The sequence below is a fragment of the Oreochromis niloticus genome, linkage group LG1, assembly GCF_001858045.2.
Source record: "Oreochromis niloticus isolate F11D_XX linkage group LG1, O_niloticus_UMD_NMBU, whole genome shotgun sequence".
NCBI lineage: Eukaryota > Metazoa > Chordata > Actinopteri > Cichliformes > Cichlidae > Oreochromis > Oreochromis niloticus.
In genome coordinates, this window is record NC_031965.2 from 13551883 (window position 1) to 13571452 (window position 19570).

A 19570-nucleotide genomic window follows, 5' to 3' on the forward strand; every position below is an offset into this window, starting at 1 on the left:
TGGATGACTGAGAAGCTACACTGACATATTCTGAGTAGTGGCATCCCAGTAAATTCACTCAAGATCAGATCATGCAATGCACAGACAAACCAAGGGCTGCATGTCACGCTCCATTGGTTTGTTAAATGTTGAAAGCTGCTTCTCTCTAAAAAAGGAAACAACAGCACAGATTAGGTTCACAAAGTTGCATCTGGACAAACCACAAGACTTTGGACAGACAAAAAAAAAGTTGAGATGTTTGCCCATAATGTACAACACCACATTTGAAGAAAAAAAAGCAAACCCAGCATGTCAGCACAAGCACCTCATACCAACTGTCAGTGTAGCGGTAGAAAGGTGATTATTTGGACTTACTTTCAGCCACAGGACATTGGCACGTTGCATTCACTGATCAATCATGAACTCCTCCGCATGCATATACAAAGTGTTGTGGAGTTAATAATGAGATTATGATGAGTTAACAATCTTTCCAAACAGCTCAAGCTTGGCTGAAACTGGTTCACGGATTAGAGCAATTGTTGGTGTTGCATGGCTCAGTCAAAGTCCAGACGTCAACTTGATTGAAATACTCTGGAGGAACTTTAAGAGCCTGAAAATAAACATTTGTCCGCAAACATAAATTACCCGAAGCAATGCTGTAAAGAAAAATGGGTCAAAATTCCTAAGAGACCGATAAAGTCATACAGAAAATAGTTATTCCTACCAAAGGGGGCTCTGCAAGCTGCTGAATCATGGGGTCTAATGAGTTTGTCACAGGGCTGCATAGAGACTCTACCTGCTCTTCAAATGGACAGCTGAGGTTGATACAGAAGGAAAATGATGAGCTGTTGAAGTCAACACAAAGAAAGCTTGTTTCTAAGTTGGCTCTGACCTTCAGCTTCTTTTCTTTCTTCTCCTGTGATGGGCTTCCCGTATATACAAAGGAATATATTCACATCTATATACAGTATGTAATTCCCTTTTACATCAAGGATATTGTACATCATGTATTGTATTGTACTGTAGTAATAGTTAGTCTTGAAACTGAAAATGAATCTTTATTTTTAAAAGCAGAGTGTACTTGTATTTTCTTAGGACTGCCCTATTAACAGTAGCTCACAGCCATGCCAGGCTGGTCTGCAGTTAAACCAGTCTGATCTGTTGTACACACAATGGTTCAAATGGAACGGATGAGGGCAGATAAATGCTGCTTTTTTCACATTCATACAATGATTTAATAAATCAGCTGTTAAGTTGTGAGTTTTACATTAAAGTGATTTTAAAAAAGTGAAATAAAACAAAAAAAGTAAAGCTGTTATTAGATAAGTGACTTTCTGCATTACATTTTTTATTTGGTTCATTATTTTCTACCACCAAAATTCCTACCATGCAAGGGGAACATGTTTAAACTGACACTTAGTTGCTTTTCCCATTTTTTTAACCTTCATTCACAGCCAGTCTCATCATTAGTCATTAGTTTTTCCTCTCTGCTCTTCATGCTGTTGTTTTGCTTTTTTTGGTTTGCATTATCAAGCTCAAAGTTTTCTTTGTGACGGGCTTATGTCGCATGGCTATTTTCAGCTTATTTGAATAAAAGCAGCAGAATCAGACCAAATAAGAAGCACTCTCACTTTGATGTCACAAGGCAGCGATCAGGCTTCATTGCACAATAATGCTTAAATCCGCTTTCATCAGGCTCAGCCTCTCAAATTTAAAAGCACACAAGGAGCACAATAGTCACAGTGTGCTATGCTGCATATCACATAACACTTATTTCTGTGTATAGTAACACACCCACTCCTGCCATCAGTCATTGCATGCTACCAGTTTTCCTACATAAAATCAAAACTCTTTGTTCTTGATCAAATTTAAATAACCAGTTTGGCTAGTTTAGAAGAATCATTAACCTATGTGACGGTTTGGACACCAGATGTCAGATGTAAATATATCTACATAAACTCTTTAACCATTGTAACAGTAATAAACGATACTTACGAAATTGTTAATACATGGTTTATAAACTGTCCATGAACACTTCTTTGCAACTGAAGTTAAGAAACACTGTAATTCATCTAGTAACACTATATAGATCATTTTTATAAATGTATGTTTTAATAAACAGTTACTCAAAGATTAGGCAGATAGTTGTGCAGCAACGTAGATCACAATGCAGCCAGTCCAGAGACCATGTTTCATGTCCTGTGTCACTCTCAGATTGGTTAGGCTCAGGAAAAGATTGTGATTTTGGTTAAACTAGACCCATTCTCAACATTAACCCTGCAGACTGGAAAAGGTACGTACCTACTAGTACCTACTTAAATGTTGTAGGTAGTACCTATAGTACCTACCCAGTTCTGACTCTACCATCTGAATGTGACAGGAGAAATCTAGTCATCAGACTAGGCAACACTTCTCAAATTTTCTGCTGTCCAATTTTGGTGATCCAGTACAAACTGTGGCCTCTGTTTCCTGTTCTTAGCTGACAGGAGTGGAATTCAGGATGGTCTTCTGCTGCTGTAGTCCATCTGCTTCAAGGCTTGATGTGATGAAATTTTTCCCAGAGAAGTGCTGCTCACTGGATATTTTCTCTTTCAGACCATTTTTCTGTCAACCCTCACACTGTTACTTAAATCACTTTTCTTTCCCATTAGATGCTGTCATGCTCATGTCAAATGGAGTTGTTGCTGTGTGACTGGCTCATTAGATACTTGCATTCACAAGCAGACAGTTGTATGTAAGAATTAGGAAGATCCACCTCACCTTTGCCACTAAAACTGTGTCACAGTACCTACAGCAAAGAACAGCCTGTGTGTATCTCTGGAACCACGCTGTTTTGAAACAATGTCAGACTCTGACATCGTGGGAATGTGGAGAAGTTCAGTGATGAAGCCTTTTCCTGCTTTCAAACCAGACAGGCACATTTGATTAGAAGCTTTCATGTGAAGTTGCTTGTTCGCAACTTTAATGAAGGAAATGATAGAATAAACACTCATGCAAGTGCATTTATGGATTTCTTTAACTTTGTGTGGTTCTTTTCATCTTATGTGACAAAACTAATTACATTTTAATTGAAAGAATTATACTATTAATAGAGAGCAGTAAATGGTTAATGGTAAAATAGCTAAAGTTTAATCAAGTACAAGTGTGCACAGTGTGTTACGAAAAATAACTACAAATGAATTAAAATAAATGAAAGAGTAAAAAACATAAACCTTCTGTTGTTGCTGTCCGGTTATTCATTTTTGATTCATGAATTCATTGATTGATTAGATATGTTTACATATGTCTTAGATAATGTGCTTTATTAATTTCAGTGTGCTTGCTCTCTCTCGGTGATTTAACAATAATGCATGCTTTGTAGGTTTGAATTGCGGCTCGATTGTCATCCAGCGACTGGTTTCCCCAGAGCACCACATGAGAGCTATCACATGCTGAGCACAATGCTTAGTAAACAGTGCAGTGTGCGAACAGTCCAGGTGCTGCTCAGGCTTTTGTCAGGGTTTAAAAGGCTGCAATAAGCTAATGACATAAATGGTTTTCCCTCATCATCTCAGTACCTTTTACTGTGTTTACATTTATTGTTTGTTTATTTTTTTTTTTACCTATTACTTTGTGAAGAGTCATCATGCATTGAAAATATTGCTCATCATGATCCATCATCATTTGTAACCCGCTGGGGTAAGAAGAGGCGAGGAAATAAGACTGAAGATTAATTGTATCCAATTGTGTTTCCCTAAAGATTAAGGGTCAGAGAGATGTCACCGAATATATAATTTACACACACACACACACACACACACACACACACACACACACACACACACACACACACACAGAAAAAAAAGCATAAACCTTGTAAGGGGGCCTGAACACCAGTTTGAAAATATAAGGATCTCTGTATAATCTGATTTGACACATAAATTAATTTTTCTCTATATATTGACTGCATTACAGAGGGATGAGGTGTAATGGTGAAAAAGAATTCTTCATAACTTTTATATAACCTATCAATTACACTATTGATTATATTGTTCTAATCCTGTATCATTTCACATGGATATGAAAAAAATCAAATCAAATCCCTGGCTGCAAGAGGAAAGTAAATATTTAGTGCAAATGTGAAGCCAGTGATGGAAAAAATACATGAAAGACATTTGCCTTGTGGTTCAAATGCGTCACCAATTTGGGGCGTGTTCTTCACAACAGGATCTATATAGTGGTGTAATCTCTGCTCCCAAATACACAAAGCCTCACTGCAGTCACCTGTTACACACAACAAAGTAACTCGAAGAGGTCTCATCTCCGAAAATGCAAGCTGAGGAATACAATCGCAGAGGTAATCATGGACTCATTTTGGATGATGTTGATATTTAACTTCAAATGCCAACAAGCACATAATAAAGAAAATGAATATGAATAACTTGCAGTGATCTCTTACTGATCAGGTAAGGAGATGGTGGACTACATCACAAAGTACCTGGGCTCCATCAGGGAGAGGAGGGTCATTCCTGATGTGAAACCTGGCTACATGAGGCAGCTTCTTCCTGAGGCTGCACCTACAGAGCCGGAGGACTGGGAGAATATCTTCAATGACATTGAGAAGGTTATCATGCCAGGGGTAAGTGTCACAGCAAAACCCAATTTGAATTCACCTTGCTTGCTCAGTTCACTGAAATGATCATGAAATACATTTACGGCGAGCAAGTGTTTTCCTATCTCTCTGCCCAGGTGGTTCACTGGCAGAGCCCTCACATGCACGCCTACTATCCCAGTCTGACTTCATGGCCCTCTATGCTTGGGGATATGCTGGCAGATGCAATCAACTGTGTTGGGTTCACTTGGGTAAGCAACAACCAAAAAGACAATCAATCAGATGCTACCATCTGCTTCAGTGATGTCCTATTTGCTTGTTTTTTCAGGCCTCAAGCCCAGCATGCACAGAGCTGGAAATGAATGTGATGGACTGGCTGTGTAAAGCACTAGAGCTCCCCTCTTTCTTTCTCCACTACCATCCTGACAGCAGAGGTGGAGGCATCCTGCAGGTGTGCAACATCCTAATCTGTTTGCTCTAAAGCCATGAAGTTTACAGTCTTTCGGGGCCTCATTGTGTTTCTGACCTGCTTGGCTCTCTCGTCAGAGTACAGTCAGTGAGAGCACACTGGTTGCTCTGCTGGCAGCCAGGAAAGACAAAATCCTGCAGCTGCGGGCCGAGCTTGACCAGGACGTGGACGACTCGGTCATAAACTCAAGACTAGTGGCCTACGCTTCAGATCAGGTAAGCTGCACAGCAGCTTCCTATCAGCCTGATAAACTGAACCGTAAAGCTGATCAGATGTTGCTTTTATAGGCTCATTCGTCAGTTGAAAAGGCAGGACTGATCTCACTGGTGAAGATCAGGTTTCTGCCCACCGATGACGAGTTGTCTCTGAGAGGAGACACTTTGAAACAAGCCATACAAGAAGACAGGGCAAGAGGACTTGTCCCCTTCCTGGTATGTGTGTTTGAAACCTCAATGGGACATTTCTGCAGAGAATTTAAGAATCCAATATTGTTTTGAATCTAGTAGCTTACACCGAGTACCTAACATGTGCCACAATACCCATCACATTTTTAAAAGTATATACTAATGAGGTGACGCTGCAGTATATAAAAATCAGAATCGGCCGACTGTAGCATCAGCCAATCAGTGCCTTTGTTTGATTTTTCTGCTGCATGGCAAACACAGATGCATGCAAAAACTGTTTTACAATCTATTTACTTGATGGTGCATTTAAAGAAAATCAAATGTCTGGAAGTTGAAGTTCAGCTTTATTTCCTTTAAAACTGAAAAATTGTCCAAATTTTTTTTTTTAAACTTAAAAATATGAAATAAGTAGCAAAACTTTGTACATCAATAATCGGGACACTTGTATATCATCTCATATCATGAGGAAACTGTGATTTTTAGCTTCAAAAGTACACAACAAACCCGTGTTGCATGTTGGATCTCATCTGACCCATTCTGTCATTTTCAGCTGTGTTCAACTCTGGGAACTACAGGAGTGTGTGCCTTCGATAAGCTATCGGAACTGGGACCAGTCTGTGTGTCTTCTAATTTTATAATCTGATTTCTTCCAAATCATACTGCAGAGTCAGACTTTTTTTTTTCTTTGCATACATAAGATGAAGTTAGACGTGAAATAGAAATCTTTTTGCAGGTGAGGAAGAGGGACTCTGGCTCCATGTTGATGCCGCGTATGCTGGCTCTGCCTACTTTTGTCCGGAGCTCCGCTGGTCAATGAAGGGCATTGAATTTGCACACTCTTTTGTTTTCAACCCTTCTAAGTGGATGATGGTCCATTTTGACTGCACAGCATTCTGGTGAGTTGAGACGTTTAAGCCATATCTCAGCTCTGTCTCTATAATATCTGCAAAATTAGATCTAAGTGCAAATTTAAACAGAAGAATGCTTTTAAGCTGGTAATTTAATTAACTGTTGATCTCAGGGTAAAGGATAAATACAAGCTCCAGCAGACCTTCAGTGTTGATCCTGTTTACCTCAGACATGAAAACTCACAGGCAGCCACCGACTTTATGGTTCGTCATCATCACTTATTCACCAGTTCAAAATGTTACAGCCTCATCTGAAGCAATTACACTACTTTTTTTTCTTTGGTTCAGCACTGGCAAATACCCCTCAGTCGACGCTTCCGTGCTCTAAAGCTCTGGTTTGTTCTGCGCTCCTTTGGATTGAAAAACCTCCAGGCTCATATCAGACATGTAAGTGGCTTTTTTAAAAATAGATATCAATATTAGACTTCCATTATAGAAAGTGTATTTAATGTGAAGTTATTTTTGTTTGTTTGCTTTGGTTTTTTTAGGGGATTGAGATGGCAAAACTCTTGGAGTCTCATATTAAGAGCAACACAGATTTTGAGGTTCCTGCTAAGAGGCACCTCGGCCTGGTGGTCTTCTGCCTGAAAGTATGTAATTTGTCCTTGTACCTGAATTGTGCAGTAAACTATAAATATGTTGACCTTATAGCTTTCACCAGAAAATCATTACTGACATGTGCTAAGAAGTCCCTATTACACCTTGTTCAATGGTGGTTTGTTATATACCTGAATGTGGTCAGCTAGTTCCCAGGTGAAATGGCAAAAATAGTAGGAAAAGGGTAAACACAGATGTGTTAGTAAGGGTTTTGTGGCCTTAAACAAACACTTATGAACATTTTATTGTATCTTCTTTTTGTAGGGAGGGAACGCTTTGACCCAGGAGCTGCTGAGGAGACTGACCCGGTCGGGCACCATGTACCTCATCCCTGCGGATATTTATACCAAACGCATCATCCGGTTTACGGTGACCTCACAGTACACTACTGCCGATGACATCCTCAGGGACTGGGGCATTATCTGTAAAACAGCTTCTACTCTCCTGGCTGAGACACAGGCTTTGAATTATGCAGACCAGTCACAATCAGGGGAAGATGATGTAATAGGTGATGAAGAATACCAAGACCCGGTCTTACACACCGGGTCTGATGAGAAAGAGGATGCTGTTGCCAGGCTGGAAAAAGCTCAAGTGGAGTTGTGGATTGACAAGGCTTGGAATCGGTCTAGAAGACCAATGCGATCTCTTAGCTGCAACAGCGAGCCCCTGCCTTACACTTATATCAGGCCCCTGTGTGGCTATGATTTTGAAACGAGGCCTATAGTCGAAGATGCTGCCGGTGGTCTTCCTGTGCCTTCAACAACAGGATCTGGCCAGACAATAAATATTGAGGAGATGCCTTCAAATGATCTGGGAAAACAGGTCCTGAAAAAGCTGACAAAGTTCTACAGCGTTCCCAGCTTCTGTAACCAGTGGGTGCAGTGTGGTCGGCACCAGCTCTGCTGCCCTCTGAATGTTTCTCCAGCAGCTCAAAAGCACTTACCCTCCACCTGCAGAAGAGTGAACTGTATGTCTTCCTCTGCTGTAACAAACACAGCCCCCCCTCCTACGCCACTAGAAACTTCCACTGCTCCTAAACTCCTCTGATGAGCCCAAAACCAGCACAAAATGTACCTCACATCCACACAATAATTCACCTATTGATTGATAAGCAGTTTACTTCAGCACACAGTCAACCAACACAGTCACCTCTTGACAAACTGATAATCTCCAAATAACAGTGTCAGCGATATGGGATTTACTCATATAAAAATCATTAAAAAAGAAAGTATTTCAGTTTAAAATGAGTTGAAATATTAAAAAAATGAAATGCATGCCATTGTATGTTTGTATATCCACAATGTAAAGGTTGGTTGTCATAAATCAACACTAATCTTTTTGAGACTGACAATAAAATATCAGCACTGAACTCATTTAAAGCCTGAGTCTTCCTTCTGCAATGCAGTTGAATATCTCCTGAGTCATGGGTATGTAGCCCTTATTGTCTTCCAGGTAAAACAGAGGATCCTTGATGAGAGCAGGGTTAAAACCTTCCTCTGCCAGCTTCACCTTCATCTGCTTAAAGGTGCTAGTCACCACCAATGCATCCTGCCAGAGAATAATGAAATGGTTACTGGATTATTGCTAAAATATATGCAGATCATTTTTAATGTGATCATTCTTTGAACTTTATTTACCTGTATGCGAACGAAGCGTGGTCTCGCGTAGCTGGGCAAGTAGTTTTTGACATGCTGATAAAAAGCTTTGCCATCAAAGTCCATATTTTCTTTTAGTTTCAGTGCTGCCATTCCAATTCTTCCCTCATGTCCTATTCAGTGAAGGTCAAAGTAAAAACAAGAAAAAATACCCCTCAGAATCCTGACGTTAATCCAGAAATTCAGAGTTTTTCCTCAGTATGTCAGAAATATGCGATTCTTAGAATTCCAAGAAAAAACTTCAGAATTTTGAATTTTTCTTAGAATTCTGGAATCAAATATTTGTAATATTTATGAGACATACATCACAATAATCTTGGTTAATCGGAAACTATTGCTTTTAGTGTCATTATTACCTGGCACCTTCACACCATAGACATTAGCCTCTTCAACAAAGTCAACTGCGAGCAGGTGGTCAGCCACCTCTGTGGTTGCCACATTTTCTCCTTTCCACCTGTAACAGATATAATACAGAGTATTTGCAGAACTCAGCTGCAGTGTATCTTTTAACAGCAGGGACACACAAAAGCAACAAACTTCCCTAAAACACTGAGATAATAGTTCATCAAACATGTTTAACTATAAAGAATAAAATACTGAAAGCAATTAGATTAGACTCACCACAATGTCTGTAATTCTGAAATTATATATGATATATCCTAAACTTGAGGGTTTTACTGTTTTTTCCATAGCTTAAATTATATTTCAAGTGAAGAAGTAAAATTTCTGGCCTTATTTTACAACTATAACCCCAGCCTGGGTTAAAGGGTTTGTAAGCAATCTGTTAAACATTCATCCAGCCGTTCCAGGACAGAAGGACAACTGCTGCCTAAGCGAAAACCCGTAGTGATCCCGTATGTGTCAGGAGTACTGGAACAGTTGAGATGCATTTTTTCTAAACACTGAGTCTCTGTGGCTTTTAAACCCCTAAACACGCTGCACCAAAAATTGGTCCACCCAAAGGATCGGGTTCCCCAACACAAACAGAGTAATATAACGTATGCTGTAAAGTGCCAGGAGGATTGCCAGGATTTATACATTTACAGGCCAGTGGACACTCTTTCATTGATGAGGATGTAAACATCCTGGACAGGGAGGAACACTGGTTTGAGTGCGGAGTCAAGGAGGCCATTTACGTGAAAAGGCAAAGACCATCTCTGAATCGAGGAGAGGGCCTAAGGGTACATCTTTCACAATTTTACAATGCTGTGATTGCAGCCATTCCCCAGCTCTCTGTCAATGGTACTCATGGCCATTGATCAGTGGGCCTTGATCAGTGGTTGTTGATCAATGGTCATGAGAATTTGCATATTAATGATCAAGGAACTGACCTCCCGCCCATTGTTCCTTCAGTGGTCACACTAAGTTGTGCTTTTAAGACAAAAAACACTCTCTGGTACTCCTTGTCCTGGCCTTTCACCCAGATTGTCAAATTCATTTAATGTTTCACAGACCTGAAAGTGTCTCCAATGCGGTCTTGAAAGAAGATGAATCCCTCGTCGTCAATCTTTAGAAGGTCGCCACTGTTAAAGTACACGTCGCCCTTCTCGAACACATCTCTTAGCTTCTTCTTGTCTGTCTGCTGCTTGTGCTTGGCGTAGCCGCTGAAGGGTGTTCTTTTTCCAATCTTTGCCACAAGCAGACCAGTTTCTCCTGCGAGTAAAAGTAACAGTATATGTTTAAATAGCAGCTTAAAAGGCAAGACGGCACTTTAGGAAACAGGCTCACCTCTTGGGACTTCAACACAAAATCCTCTAGAGTCTCTGACTGGCTCCTCTTTTTCTGTGTCAAACCTTATGAGGGCATATTTGCATGCCATCTGAAACGAAAGTTTACAGATAAGAACATTGAAGAGAATAAGCAGTTAGTCATATAAATCATGCTACATCTCCATATACAGAGGTCCAGTTAGGCTCCCTGGCCTCACAAAGACTCGCAGCCAATTGTCCACCAGTGGCACTAGTTTCAGCCATTATGCAAATGTACTCTTTATAAGGTTGGGTAAATCTGCATTCAGCTGAGACTGAAGTTACTTGAGTGACAAAACGTTTCTCTCTCTAAAAAAACTATGACCTAAGCCATGGTTCTTCTAAGCATGGCTTAGGTTTGCAAAATTCATCTGAACAAACCACAAGACCTTTGGGAAAATGGACACAAGAGACCAAAGTGGAGATGCTTGTACACAGTGGCATATTTTGTGAAAAGCAAGCACAGCATAAAAACTGTGATGCAGGATGGTGAAGAGAAGATGGTCTGGACTAGTTTTGCAGCAAAAAGACCTGATCACCTTGCAGTCATTGAGTCGACCATGAACTCCTCTGTATACCAAAGTATTCTAGAGTCAAATGTGAGACCATCTGTCTGACAACTGAAGCGACCTGAAGTGACATTATAAAGAAAGGTGGACTAATGTTATAGTTTTATAATTATGTAACTTTAGAATGGAAAGAGGGTGTGCTTTCTTTTTCACATGGCTGTATCTACCCATCTTCATAACCTTGCTCCTCCATATTTATCTGATTTTTCCATACATACTCACCCCCTTGTACACTCCGCTCTTCTTCAGCTTCCCTTCTGTCTGTTCCACCTGCTCGCCTGACTACCATGGGACTCAGAGTCTTTAGTTGTTCTGCCCCGAGACTTTGGGATGCACTTCCACCAGATCTCTGGACTACAAACTCTCTCATTAATTAGAAATCACGTATCAAAACCCATCTATTCAGAATTGCATACCCTTGATTCCGTCTTAGTCTATTTTTACCTCGCTTAGCTTTTATACTTTCATGCTTGCTTTTTTTCCTCATTTACCTTATGTTTAAAGTTTATTTTGCAATATTTTATTATATTGTATTGTTGCTACTTTTTTGTACTATTGTAAGGTGACCTTGAGGGTCTTAAAGGTGCCTATAAATATAATGTATTATTTTTATTATTACGTCTTACTTTGTAGAGAAAATGTTCTCTGCCAACAGCTCCAACTTTCCCACCGTAGTTGAAAAAGCCAACATTCCCTTCAGTTGCTCCGTAGCATTCACGGATACAAATGTTCCCAAATCGCTCCAGGAATTCAACCCAGGTGTCTTCCCTTATTCCGTTCCCTACGGCCAGTCGGACCTTATGATCCTTGTCATTATCTCTCTAAAAGAAGGCCAAAGGAGAGGTGAGAACATAAACAATGACCATAAGAAACAATGCACCTCACTGAAGCAGGTTGGTAGAACTCATTAAAACAGTTTGAGCTTCTAACACATATCCCAAGATTGTCATTACTAAATTATGACCTTAAACTTGTGTTTACCTTCGGTGTGTTGCAGAGGTAGCGCATAACCTCGCCTATGTACTGGATGACAGTCACATTGTACTTTCTACAGTCATTCCAAAAGTTGGAGGCAGAGAACTTGCTTCTCAAAACAACAGTGCTGCCTAAAAATGGAAAGATACAGAGTTCAGCAAATATGCCGCTTCATGCTAAGAGTTCAGTGTTGTAAACTCTGCAAGGTGAACTTTAGGACTTCAAAGCGCAAACAATAGAATCGGGTGTAGTTTGAGGTCATGTATATGTTGGTTTAACCTGCAATAAATTCAGTGGAAATCTTGATTTGTGGTATTATTTTTGTTACATGTTTCATGTATTACCTCTTTCTATAACTCCACAAAGTCCCATAAGAAAAGCAGCACTGTGATACAGAGGCAGATATATGTAGATAACATCATCTGAGCGCACACCAACAAAAGTCAGGAGAAAACTTCCCATCCAAACCCTCTCGTGTTTAAGCACAGCTGCTTTTGGAAGCCCTGTAAAAACAGATGTAGCACAGTTTGTCCTCATTCTCAGGTGTGCCACCAATTTACTGTGAACTGTGAAAACTCTTAAAATATAACACCATGCAGACATGGGTCAATATTCTGCTTAGATAAATAGATTTTTTTATTTTTTTATTTTTAATATTTTTCATTATAGGATTGTTTCATTTATTTATTTTTATTTAGTTTGGGGTTTTTTTAAATTTTTTTTTACATTAACTGGTACCTTACACCCAATACAAATAAAATATATGTTACCTTTTTGGATATACATGATTTCACTTCTTATCTATAGCGTATACCTATGTACAAGGAGTCTGGCTGTATCGCTTACATGTTGGCTAAAATAACGCAAACATATTATTTACTCTTATAAATGAAGTAAGCTAACTAAAACAAGAAAGTCAGGCAGTTTCTTTCATGTGACCGTCGCTTTGAGTTTCATTTCCACCTGTCTCTCTTTTCTTTTTAAAATCCCAGACATCCCTCTTACCACCCGCTCTGGCGCTCAGCATCAGTTAGGAGCGCGTGCACCTGGACATAACCAAATGATGAAATAATGAGGGGGGTAACTGGATTTTTATTCTTTGTTGCCAATAACAAAATAAAACCAATGCTTGGAAACAAACACGTCTACCTTGGGAAGCATTTTTTTTATGGTGATAGGTTAATAATTTTCATGAAAAAAGCTAAATGACTGTTGTGCTGTTTTCATGGGATCCTGTCAGTCATTAGAATCGTCATCACTTTTCTCCCCACTGCTCCTTCAATGACTCAACCTCTGCGCGACAGTTGTATATAAGTCAAGGCCAGATAAGCCTTTGAGGTTACCTGTGGTTCCTGATGTGTAGATGTACACGGCAGGACTCTTGATGTTAATGCTGGCCCTGAGCTGACGGGACAGGGGCTCGTGTGACTCCATCTGAATTTTGTCAGAGAGGCTTTCGATGCCGTCCACATGACAGTGGTCACGGAGGATAAACACACGGATACCCTGCTGCTTCAAAGTGGGCAGCACCTCCTCTATTGCTCCTTGAAGGTCTGAGAGAGAAGGAGGTAAAAAGAAAAGAGGTGCTGATCAGTCATTACAGGGTTACGTAAATGTCTATTTGATGGTGAAATTAATAAGATATACCCATGCAGTCCAACTGTCCCAGTTTAAAAAAAAGATACAAACAGATACTTTTAAATTAATTAGACAATATGATCACGTGATATTAAAAAACGAAAGATATTCAGCACGTTTAAAGTTAAGTTCATTAAAACAAACGCCAAAAGCTTTCTGCAGTATTTACACAGCTTACCAGCGCCAGCGATCAGGACTTTGGCTTCACAGCAGGAGAAACAGTGCAGCAGGGATTTGGATCTTATGTTGACGTTGAGGAAGGACGCTGTGCATCCCAGCTTGGACAGTGCGAGCCAGATCCATACAAACCACGGCTCGTTGCCCAAGAAGAGGGCTACTGTGTCCCCCTCCTTGAGGTGGGCATGCGTTAACATGGGCCACTTTGTTGCTTTCTCTGTCGGCTTGGCTGTACGTGTAGGAGCTTTCCTCGTAAACTATGAACTTCTTATGCGGATGCTCCGCCACTTTGTCCAGAAAACGATCTAAAATACTGTAAAACTTTTTCTCGATTCTGCTCAAGCGTATACCGACATAAATGGAAAGAAATGTGCAATGTAAATCTTTCAAAAAATAAGGATTCCGGAAGTAAATTAGTAAGGGTAAAACCGCCAACGCGGTGCACAAAATATATGCAAGCATTTCTTTAATCAAGAGGAATATGTCAGACCTGCTGCTGGATCCAAACGATCGACTTTCAGGAGCCTCCAGCACCTGTTGGATCATTTCCGTTTATTCCTCCTTAACTTTCTCTCCCTCTTTCCTCTTTTCTTTACTGGGGAGGAGTCATGGGAATTTGATGAAGTAGTAATAATTTAAAAACCGAGGAATTATATTCTTTAAACATAGGCCTGTATTTCGCCTGAATTTTTTTTTCTTTAATGTTATTCACCTCGTTACTCGTAACAACAAGTTTACATTAGGGCATTCAGGGGCCATTCTCAGGTATTAATAGCTTATGTCTCATATGACCTAGTTACTTCAAACCAACACTGGATTTTGTTACTACACTACACACGGTACACACTCGTAGACATTTATTTTTATTTTATTTTTATTATATTTACACTTTCTATTCACACTTTAAAGAAAGATTTGCCACAACTTAAAGAACATGTCATAGAAAAACTTTGTTTGCACAAAAGAGGTTCCTTTCTTGGTCTTTTTTTTTTATATTAAACCATCTTCCACCATCACTGGACCTGTTGAAGAGAAAAAACAAACTATTAATTAATAGAGGGTTTATCTTTTTCATTGAATAGTACTGCCACAGATACTAAAAACAAACATAGGAGACTTTATAACTCTGTGTTGTTTCTGAATCTTAATTACTAAAGAAGATCCACTCTAAACATTTATATCATAATTTTCAGAAATACCTTAAAGGTGTTGCCAAATTCTTTAACGAATTCCGTTTAACAGATTCGTTATAAAGTATGTGGTCTAAAAGAATAGATTTTCAGAATATCACAAATAAAATCTAAAGTAAAAAAGAAATTTAAACCTAATCAAGTCGAATTACAAACACCACCAAGTGTGTTACAATTCCTTAATATCAAAATCCCCAAATTACTGTCTAAAATACATAGGACACTCTCTAAAATAGATGAGTCAATATCCCTTCCCATTGCAAAATGGGAAGCGGATCTATCAGTCAGCTTAGACCAAAACATCTGGTCTCAAATATGCTTAAAAACCTTTATATTGATTAGAAATCCCAATCTAAAATTAATACAATACAAAACACTACATTGATTGCACAGTAAATGTCAATGGATGTTCAGGGTGAGTTTTACATCTTCTAACAACTGCTCACACTGTCAAGGCAATACACCTGACAATTACATCCACGCTCTTTGGTTCTGTCCACCACTTCAGATGTTTTGGTGCCTGATATGTGGAAACTTAGTGTCTCACTGACGGAATGATTTAACCAGAATTATTTAGTTATCTGACATCTAATGTATAAAGTTCTATGCAATATGCACAACAATTACCTTAAAGTAGGCTATTAGGATATCGCTGATGTTGAGCAGCGCAGCATCAACAGCGATCAACTCGAAGGAAAATGACAACCAGGGCAAAAATATCTTTATTACACACTAACACACATTACATCCTCTCTTCACGGCTGACCGCTCACACCACGGGTGTCCAACTCATGGCTTCGAGGGCAGGTGTCCTGCAGGTTTTAGATCTCACCAAGGGCGTAGATTTGGTTTTGGCATTGGTGGGGACGGGTGTTTCAACCACCGAACCCTGCCCTGTTTCTTTTTTTTTCCTTTTCGTCTTTGCTTCTTGATAAAAAAGGAGAAATATACTTGCCTACATATGCTATTGTACATGCTATTAAACCGTTTAAAATTACAAATCATAGTTTTATATGTGAATTATATAATGTTAAATTACTATTAAACAAATGACTGACTAAGTATTTTAGACTTTAGTTTACTTCAGCCATATTCCACATAAATCAGGTATCATACAAAAATAAAAATAGCTTCAAATACAGTCAAGACAATAAAAGAATATAACTTTAAGGACTTAAATGTGGAATGGAGCGATTTCGCAGGTCTTTCCTCCCCAGACTCCACAACAAATACTTTTGCAGCTGATCAAACACACACATGTGCAATAAGACGTTGTAAGTTGTATTTTTACTCAGTTGCATATAACATTTGTATTCTATTTTTATCCTAATGTATATTTTATTCTATTTTATTCTACTATTTTATTCTATTCTGTACAGTTGTGTACAGTATATTATTCTTATTGTATTCTAATTTTTGCTATATAACTTTGCACTGTCCACTTTCTGCTGTGACAAAACGAAAGGGAATCTTATCTTAACACGATTACTTCAGTTATAGTACACCAACTTCTCTTATACATTAGCACTGAGGGAACACTAAATGAACTGGTGGTTTTTGTCGATAAAACTCATCTAAGATGACCACAAAATTATTATTCTGTGCTTGATGTGCCTCACCTTTGGCCCTGGCTCCTCCCCTCTGACTGCACTAGGACATATTGCCTCTTGATAAAATAACACATTGATTTGTGCCATATAAAAAGTGAGACATGTCAATTCAGATTCTTTGTCAAATCTACACTAATCAATCAATTTACATCAGCAGCCTAACAATTGTAGTGCAAACTGCACTACAAGGTGGAATATTTGCAAAATCATGACTACCTCATGATATTTTGTCTCAAAAATTATGAATATGTCAGTGCCACTAGGATGAAATTATTGTGTCACCAACATTTTAACGTTAGACGTATAATTTTAACAGCCTCTTTAAACTAATATCCTGGCTTGCTCGAGGCTGCAGTTTTCTCTGACAGTTTCAATCAAAATTAGAAATGTTGCTCTGAGACTGGGAGAACTAATAGTGCTGCCTGTTGTGCAGTTAGTTTCCAAAACACGTAATTCATGGTTACACACAATTTTAGGCTGATGTGGGCCAAAGCCTAGCATAGCTTGTAACGTTATTATGATGGACACATTTTATGAGTGAGCTTGGCTTTAAGTGACTTACAGGTTTCTTTGAAAAATACTTTCTTATATGCACGTTCTTCCTCTTTCCTACCGTCCTCCTCGCAGCGCAGGTTTGCCGCTGCTAAAACTAAACAGAGCTCCCTGAAAGGCACAGCCAATCACATTGGCCATATTTGTCACATGAGGTCGGACTCCAGTAGAGAACGTAATTTAACTCTTTGTGCACCGCTGGGTGAATGAGACGCTGACAGATCTTTTTTTTTTCTCTCTCTCTCTCTCCCTATCGGGTTTGTTGTTTTTTTTTACAAGAAGCGATCAAATTATTGGTGGGGACATGTCCCCTCCGTCCATGCCAAATCGACGCCCTTGGATCTCACCCTGGGTCAACACACCCGAATCACATGATTAGTTCATTACCAGGCCTCTGGAGAACTGCAAGACATGTTGAGGAGGTCATTTAGCAATTTGTATCAGCTATGTTGGATCAAGGACACATCTAAAACACTGCGACACCTGTGGCTCACACGGTCAGCGGCGTGCCTTCACAGCGAAACTGTGCCCCCTTGTGGTGACAACTAAAATTCTGCGTCTCTGTTAACAATAATGCAGTCCACAACTTGAGTACACACAATGAAAATCTCAAAACCCACTCTTGTACTCAGGTACTGGAGTCTAAAGAAGAGAGACAGACACTATCTCTACTTTTAAGATTAGGCTTAAAACTTTCCTTTTTGCTAAAGCATATAGTTAGGGCTGGACCAGGTGACCCTGAATCCTCCCTTAGTTATGCTGTAATAGACATAGGCTGCTGGGGGACTCCCATGATGCATTTTTTTCCTTTTCAGTCACCTTTTTCACTCACTATGTGCTAATAGACCTCTCTGCATTGAATCGTACTTGTTGATAATCTCTGTCTCTCTTCCACAGCATGTCTTCTGTCTTCCTTCTCTCACCCCAAACAGTCGCAGCAGATGGCCGCCCCTCCCTGAGCCTGGTTCTGCCGGAGGTTTCTTCCTGTTAAAAGGGAGTTTTTCCTTCCCACGTTCGCCAAAGTGCTTGCTCATAGGGGGTCATATGATTGTTGGGTTTTTCTCTGTATGTATTATTGTAGGGTCTACCTTACAAGATAAAGCGCCTTGAGGCGACTGTTGTTGTGATTTGGCGCTATATAAATAAAATTGAATTGAATTGAATTGAATTGAATTGAATTGAACTGAATTGAATTGAATTTTAAAAAATTGTACAGTAAACTTCCACTTTTCCCTTTGTCCTTTTTTTCTTTTCAAGCACCAAACATAATGTCTGCAAACTTTCCAAGTTTTAGCTTAGAAACAGGTTTGGTCATAACATGTGCAACCATTTCTTCAGTAGTGCAATATAACAAACACATTTTTCCTCCATTTACATTGGACCTTACAAAATGATATTTAATGTCCACATGTTTGCACCTCTGTCGATTCACAGGGTTTTTAGCTAAAGCAATCGTTCCCTTGTCCTCGTACACTACTGTTTGTGTGTATTTGTAGTCATCTATACCTTTCAAAGGCTGCTCTAAATATATACACTCTTGCATCGTAGAAGCCAGAGATATATATTCTGCTTCACGGGTAGAGAGCGCCACAGTGGGCTGTTTCTTTGTCGTCCATGAAACTAGAAAACTGTTCTTACATAGGCTTACACAGTAACCTGTAGTACTGTGTCTGTCAGTGGTGTTACCTGCCCAGTCAGGATCACTGTAGGCTACTATACCTAAAATTTCATTGTTGTTCGTCCCAAAAATAAGTTCTTATCCTTGGACCCGCTGAGATATCTCAACACATGCTTCACAGTTACCTACAGTTCCTCTGCTGGCTCATGGAAATGTTGTGATAACTTGCTTACCACAAAACCCAGGTCTGGATGGAACTGATTTGAGGTAAGACTGTCTGCAGCCTCTCTATACATCCTCACATCATCCATCTTAGTAGCACCTTCTGTGTAGCACAACCTCTGATCACAGGGAGTTTCTCTGGGTTTACAGTTCTGCATGTTAAACCTCATCAGTATCTTGTTGGCAAATGTTTCTTGTGACACTGTTACACATCCATCAGAATGAGTGAAATCAATACCCAGAAAATGCTTAACTCTACCCAAGTCCTTCATCTTAAATCTGGCTGAAAACATTTCTTTCACATCCTTCATTACCTTTTTATTGCCAGCTGCAATTATCAGGTCGCCCACCCAGATGATCATAACTATGTTCTGTCTCCTTCGTATAAACACACTGGTCTGCTGGGTTTTACTTGAAACTGTTCTTAGTTAGGAAATAATGCAAAATCCTCTTCCAGTTACAACCAGATTAACTCATACAAGGATTTTTCTAATCTACACACTAAACCTTACCCCTCTTCATAACCTTCTGGCTGATGAATGTAGATTTCACAGTCGATGGGAGCGTGTAAACATGCTGTCTTCATATCCATTTGATTGAGTAACAGTCCTGCGCTGCTTTCTGTAACAGAAATCTTGTGCTTGTTAAGTTAGCTGCTGGTGATGATC

General features: G+C 39.5%; 2 protein-coding genes across 3 annotated transcripts; one reads left to right on the top strand and one right to left on the bottom strand.

The window, feature by feature from the left end:
• The first annotated feature begins 4228 nt into the window (after window positions 1-4228).
• On the top strand, window positions 4229-8472 carry hdc (histidine decarboxylase). Of its 2 annotated transcripts, none has more exons than XM_005463177.3 (12): window positions 4229-4315; window positions 4425-4597; window positions 4708-4821; window positions 4899-5021; window positions 5117-5254; window positions 5327-5470; window positions 5994-6060; window positions 6177-6339; window positions 6465-6555; window positions 6640-6738; window positions 6840-6941; window positions 7213-8472. In XM_005463177.3, exons 1-12 carry the CDS (start codon window positions 4288-4290, stop codon window positions 7993-7995), a joined length of 2025 nt encoding a protein of 674 aa, XP_005463234.1. In that variant the 5' UTR covers window positions 4229-4287; the 3' UTR covers window positions 7996-8472. The 2 variants fall into 2 exon arrangements, with proteins under 2 accessions (XP_005463234.1, XP_013121543.1); XM_013266089.3 differs by having other exon boundaries at window positions 4259-4315; window positions 4407-4597.
• Window positions 8323-14277, bottom strand: LOC106097780 (very long-chain acyl-CoA synthetase). Its single transcript, XM_019367124.2, is given in 11 exon segments — window positions 8323-8496; window positions 8586-8716; window positions 8960-9057; window positions 10058-10256; window positions 10332-10422; window positions 11547-11741; window positions 11902-12026; window positions 12240-12398; window positions 13239-13448; window positions 13712-13902; window positions 13904-14277. Coding segments are annotated over 11 exon segments (1926 nt in total). The 5' UTR covers window positions 14257-14277.
• Between the last annotated feature and the right edge of the window lie 5293 nt (window positions 14278-19570).

Coding starts and splice junctions, on each gene's coding strand:
- hdc (XM_005463177.3), top strand. CDS start 4,288: ATGCAAGCTGAGGAATACAATCGCAGAG. Junction 5,022..5,116: donor GAGGTGGAGGCATCCTGCAG/GTGTGCAACATC, acceptor CTCTCTCGTCAG/AGTACAGTCAGTGAGAGCAC. Junction 5,471..5,993: donor GAGGACTTGTCCCCTTCCTG/GTATGTGTGTTT, acceptor TGTCATTTTCAG/CTGTGTTCAACTCTGGGAAC.